This window comes from Chlorella variabilis, assembly GCF_000147415.1.
Source record: "Chlorella variabilis unplaced genomic scaffold CHLNCscaffold_24, whole genome shotgun sequence".
In the NCBI taxonomy this organism is placed as follows: Eukaryota; Viridiplantae; Chlorophyta; class Trebouxiophyceae; order Chlorellales; family Chlorellaceae; genus Chlorella; species Chlorella variabilis.
Genome location: NW_005435064.1, coordinates 49252 through 54638, shown reverse-complemented (window position 1 = coordinate 54638; position 5387 = coordinate 49252). Strand labels below are relative to the sequence as shown.

The following is a 5387-nucleotide window of genomic DNA, read 5'->3' as shown; positions in this document are numbered from 1 at the left end:
GGGGATGAGCGGTGCTGGCCCCGGGGTGGGCGGTTCTGCCCTGCGACCGGAAGGCAGGGGCTGGCGGGGGAGGCGGTGCGTAGCTGCGCTGCCATGGCAACCTGCTCACTCGTGCACCGCCTGGCGTGGCGTGCCTGCAGAGCTTTGTGCGTGCCTGCGAGGCGGCAGAGGTCGAGGCGCATGACAGCGGGCGGCGGGCAGCGCCCGTGGCCTGGCCGCAGCTGCTGCTGGGCTCTGGCCTGCGCCCCTACCGATCCTCCGCCGCTCTCAGCAACAAGCGGCAGAAGAAGCGGCAGGCGCAGCAGCAGGCGCAGCAGGCAGAGGTGCAGGTGAAGCAGGAGCAGGAGCAGCAGCAGCGGCAGCAGCGGCGGCAGCCGATGGCGTCGCCGCCGCCGCAGAAGCAGCAGCCCGGGTCTGGCGAGCGGCGGCAGAAGCGCCTCCTGGCTGAGCTGGCTGCGGATGCTGCGCCCCCCACCTCCACCCTGACTCCCCAGGAGGTGGCCGCGGCAGCGGCAGCGGCAGCCGGGCTCGTTTCGCCGGTGCTGCCGCTGCCCGGCATGGGCCCCGCCGACGTGCCGGCTGCAGGGTCTGCCGTAGGGCCCAAGCCGCTGACAGCAGCGCCAGAGGCAAAGCAGCTGAAGCAGAAGAAGGCGGCAGCCGGCAGTTCGAAAAAGTCGACCTCGCCGGCGGTGGCCAGCAGCGCGCCCGTTGCGCCCCTGGCGGCAGCGGCCAAGAAGCAGCCTGCCGCCGGGAAGCAGCCTGCGGCCGGCGGGCCCACCCCTGCCCAGATTGCGGCGGTGGCGAATGCGGGGCCCCACCAGCAGCAGCTGCTGGCCCAGATGCACTCGCTGCTGAGCCAGGTGCAGATGACGCAGCAGGCTGCCGCCCAGCAGGCCTCTGCGCTGGCCGCGGCCGCAAAGGCCGCCGGCAAGCAGCAGGGCAAGTGAGGCACGCCGAAGTTGTGACCTTGTGCTGGGCTTGAACGGTTGTCTGTGTGCCTGTACTCTTGTTTGACTCCTCGCCAAGCTGTAAAATTAGATCAGAAGAAGCGCGGCAACCTTGATGGCAAGACGAGGCGGTACAGGCCATCCTTCCAGGCATGAGCTTCTTCTTCTAACTCCACCCTGAATCCAGAGCTGAACTGCTGAAGTGAGCACGTGCACCATGGAGGGTGAGGAGGAGGCTGAGCTGCAGGCGCTCGCCCTCGAGGACTTCAAAGCAGCCCTGGCCCAGCAGGGGCCCCAGGAGGCTGCTGCCACGCTTCAGAGCTACCTGGCCGAGCTGCATGGGGCGCCTGAGGAGGTCCAGCTGCAGCTGGCCGCAGCCTTCCGCCAGCACGCCGCCCTCCACCTGGCGGCAGGCGGCGGCGGCGGTGCTTGGGCAGAGCTGCAAGCGCTGTTGCTGCGAGTCGTAGGCAGCAGCAGCGCGGCGGTACAGCATGTGCAGGGCGTGGGGCAGGATGCCGTGGCGGCCCTGCTGTATGGGCAGGAGGGCGAGGCAGCCACGGCCGCCGTGCAGCGCTTGCAGGCGTGCCGCGACAGCCTGGCGGGGCTGCTGGGCGTCAACCTGCGCTCCCTGCCCCCCCCAGCCACCCACCAGCAGCGGCGCAGCATGCTGGCCTGCCTGCTGCACCTGCGCCTCTTCCAGCCTCCCGGCCTGCTCCCAGCAGCTCTTCAGGCGCTCTCTGACCTGGCAGCCCCGCCCTGGTTTGGGCGCGACCTGCCCGACGCGCGGCGCCAGCAGGCGGCGGCGTTCGAAGCGTTTGCCGCCGTGGTGCAGCACGCCGGGGCCCGCCGCCGCCTCACCGACGCGCAGTGCCAGGCTGCCCTCCGCTTCCTCCACCTCTTCCGCCCGCCCCTGCCCGCCGTGGCCGACACCTGGTGGGCGCACTTTGCCGCCCTGCTGCGCGGCCTGGTGTGGCAGGCGGTGGGTGGCGGCGCAGCGGCCCTGACGCGCGCCGCCCCGCAGACGCTGGCGCGCAGCCTGTGCTGCCTGGAGACAGCCCACATGGTGGTGCCGCTGGTGCTGGCCCATCCCGCCTTCCAGCCAGGTCCCGAGGATGCCACGGCGGGCCCCTCCCGCCGCAAGAAGGGTGGCGGCAGCGGCGCCAGCGCGGGCGCCAAGCGCGGCCTTGCCACGGCCGCCGCCCTGCTGGCTCACAACGCGCCGGCCTTCCTGGCAGGCTGCTGCGAGCTGCTGCGGCCCGAGGTCAACTGCACGCTGCAAACCCGAGTCGAGGCGCTGGCAGGTGGGGGAGGGGCGCGGCGGGCGGGGCCTGGCAGCGGCGGGCCGGGCGGCGCATGGGGCGGCACCAGGTGCCTGCTCACCTCCCGCCATCCCTGCCAGGCAGCGGCTCGGGGCAGTGCGGCGGCGCATGGCGTGAACCAAACCTTGGGGCAGCCCGCTCCCGAGACGCTGAACCTGGTGCCTCCCTGCTACCCCTCCAAGTGCAGCCATGGACCGCGCGGCCGCCTCCTACCTGGACGCCTGTGAGGGCCAGGAGGAGGGCGAGGGCGCTGCGCTGCGCCTGTGGCCGGCAGCCGCCCTGGACCAGCTGCTGTTTGTGCTGCGGGCCGACCCCAGCATCCGCGTGCGGCGCGAGGCCATGCGGCTGCTGAGCTCGTCCGCGGCGGCGGGGGGCTCGCCGCAGGTGGGCAGGAGCTGGGTGCAGGGGATGGAGAGTCGACGCATGCGCAGGCTGCGTGCAGGGCTGCTGCCAGGAGGCGGGGGCCGCCAAGATAGGCAAGGAAGTGCGCCAGCCTGTTGCGGCAGCCCCCTGCCACACCTGCTCCCCCAGCCCTACCCTGCCTGCAGGAGGCGGCCCTGCTGCGCGCGGTGCTGCTTCGCTGCCGTGACAAGGACGATGCGGTGCGGCGGGAGGCTTTTTCCATGCTGGCGCAGTTCCCGCAGGCCAGCCTGGAGCGCCAGCTGGCGCTGCCCGACTGGCAGACGCTGCTGGACATTGGCTTGGCGGGGCCGCTGCCAAGTGCCGGCGGCGGCGCCAAGGCGGCCTCTAAGCACGCTGCCGCCATCCGCGGGATCGCAGTGCAGCTTCTGCAGAGGTACCTGGGGCTGGGCAAGGAGGGTGGCGGCGGCGGCGGCGCGGCAGAGGGGGATGCAGACAGCGAGGGCGGTGGACACCAGTGGGTCAGCCAGGAGGAGGGCACAGCGGAGGAGCAGCCTGCCGAGGTAGCGGCGGGGCAGGTGGATGCGGCAGGCAACGGCCGCAGTGATGCCTGGCTGCACAGGCTGCAGGAACTGCAGCTGCCTGCCACGAGGGGCAGCACCTGTGCGGTGGCACTGCACCTGCAAGCTGCCTGGGACGCGGCGCTTGCAGAGTGCGGCATCCACCCTGCTGGTGCCGATGGCGTCTAGGAAGGCATGCAAGCCGTTCTTTTTGTAATGTTACGCAATTACTATCAGACACTGGGATGGCTAGCGAGGGTGCACACTGGCAGCAGCTGCAACTCAAGAGAAGGCGTTTGTTCAAAAGCGCATGCTGTGCATGCCTCGCCTGCTGCCCGCATGCAATTTGTCTGGCAATCACTACTCCTTGTTACTCCTTGTCTCTATCCCTTGACACATGAGGAAGATAGCAATAACCCCAGCAGGTGCCCTCCCACCATTGGAAGGCGATGCTCCCCTGCTCGAGGGAGGCGAACCACCCGCTGCCGCGGCCCCAGCCGCTGCCTCCGGGCCGGCTTTAGGACGGGCAGCACAGCCCGTGAAGGCCGAGTCCGAGGCGAACGAGCTGAGGGACGAGCAAGTGCGTCAACAGAGCTGGGGGAGCAGCCTCGGACCTGGTAGCTGCCCTCGTTTTGATCAGCGGGCCTGGGCAGGGATGGGGAGTGGCCTGGGAGCAGATTAGAGCAGGTAGCGGCGGGGCTGGACGCCCTCACCTCAGCCCTGCCGCCCCGGCGGCCCCGGGCCACTACTGCTGCCTGCAGGGCGCCGCCGAAGAGGGAGGCCAGTTATGAGCATTACTCCGCCATCCAGCTCAAACAGGCCAACCCGGAGGTGGTGCCCCACCCCGACCCGCTGGTGGAGTCGGCATCGCTTGCGGCGGTGCCGCTGCCGCCGCCCGCCTTCCAGCACCTGATAAAAGACGTGGTGCAGAGCGGAAAGGTGGGGCAGCTGGGCAGCCTATGCTGCCAGGTGCAGTCAAAGCCGGTGTGATGGTCCAGGGGGTGGTGGGCTGCCTGCCGTCCTGCTCACCGCCGCGCCTTTTCAAAATCCAATTCAAACTGCACCCGCACCGACTAGCTGTCGATCGCTTCCCGCCTTTTTCGCCTGGCTTTCCACCCCCGTCGCCCTGCCCGCAGATCAGCGGCGCGCAGCTGGAGACCGTGGTGTATGCCAGCGCAAGGTTCCACGGGGCGCGCCTGGCCAGCGGCGCACGGGCGGGGTTCTTCCTGGGTGGGTGCCCGCCCACTTCCCCGCACCCACCGCCTTGGCCTGCACGCAGCTGGCCCTGCCGCTCCCTCCTTGCCCCAGCCTTGCCCGCCCCGCCCTGCAGGCGACGGCGCGGGCGTGGGCAAGGGGCGCCAGATCGCGGCACCGCCAGGAGGGCGGCCGACGCGCGCTGTGGCTCTCCGTGTCTTCAGACCTGCGCAAAGATGCGGAGCGCGACCTGCGGGATGTGGGCTCCAGGATGGCTCTGTTCCCACAGGCGCGTGCACACGCATGCTGGGTGCGGCCACCTGTGGCTGACACGCATGCCTGCCATGCGCACGAGCCTCCCTGGGCTGGGGCTTGATGCACCCGCCTGCCCTGCACCGCCCTGCAGGGAGCCACCCAGCCCCCGGCCGCCTCGGTAGTCACCGCCGATGGCCTCTGGTTCTGCACCTACTCCGCCCTCATCCAGGCACGCCCCCGCCTGCGTCCCTCGCCACACAACCCTGCCCAGCGCCGTGCTGCGTGCCAGCCGCCCCGCGCTGCACAGCCACACGCTAGCCGCCCTGTTTGCTTGCGTGCTGCGCAGGGGCTCAGCGACGACGACCAGAACAAGAAGGCGCCGCGCCTGCTGGGCGCAGGCAGCGAAGAGCAGCAGGACAACCGCATGCGCATCTCTGTGGCGCCCAAGTCCAGGCTGAAGCAGGTGCGTACTGCAGCCCAGCCAGGCGGCTCTTCCTCTGGGGCCAGGTTGCCTGGTGCCTGGCCATCTGGCGGGTGTGCCAGGCATTCCAGGCATGCATGCATGCCGTTGACTGCTGCCGCCTGGCTCCCACCTGTGCGTGCAGATCATCACATGGCTCAAGGCAGACCCCACCGGGGCCCCGCTCATCGTCCTGGACGAATGCCACAAAGTGGGCCGTATTTCTTTGTTGGAAGCTCTGCGTGCGAGCCAGCCATTTGGCAATGGCTGCCGCGTGGCGACCACGTCAGCG

General features: G+C 70.3%; 1 protein-coding gene across 1 annotated transcript in view; it reads left to right on the top strand.

Moving 5' to 3' along the window:
* Positions 1 to 1164: 1164 nt before the first annotated feature.
* The window catches only part of CHLNCDRAFT_139237 (hypothetical protein), a gene marked incomplete at both ends in the record, with an annotated part of 4706 nt that continues 483 nt past the window's right edge, over positions 1165 to 5387 (top strand). The window contains 8 exons of the mRNA XM_005844163.1: positions 1165 to 2248; positions 2454 to 2650; positions 2815 to 3338; positions 3948 to 4125; positions 4323 to 4416; positions 4605 to 4690; positions 4982 to 5098; positions 5241 to 5306. Of these exons, the coding sequence (XP_005844225.1) occupies positions 1165 to 2248; positions 2454 to 2650; positions 2815 to 3338; positions 3948 to 4125; positions 4323 to 4416; positions 4605 to 4690; positions 4982 to 5098; positions 5241 to 5306 (2346 nt within the window). The remainder of the gene's footprint in view (positions 2249 to 2453; positions 2651 to 2814; positions 3339 to 3947; positions 4126 to 4322; positions 4417 to 4604; positions 4691 to 4981; positions 5099 to 5240; positions 5307 to 5387) is intronic.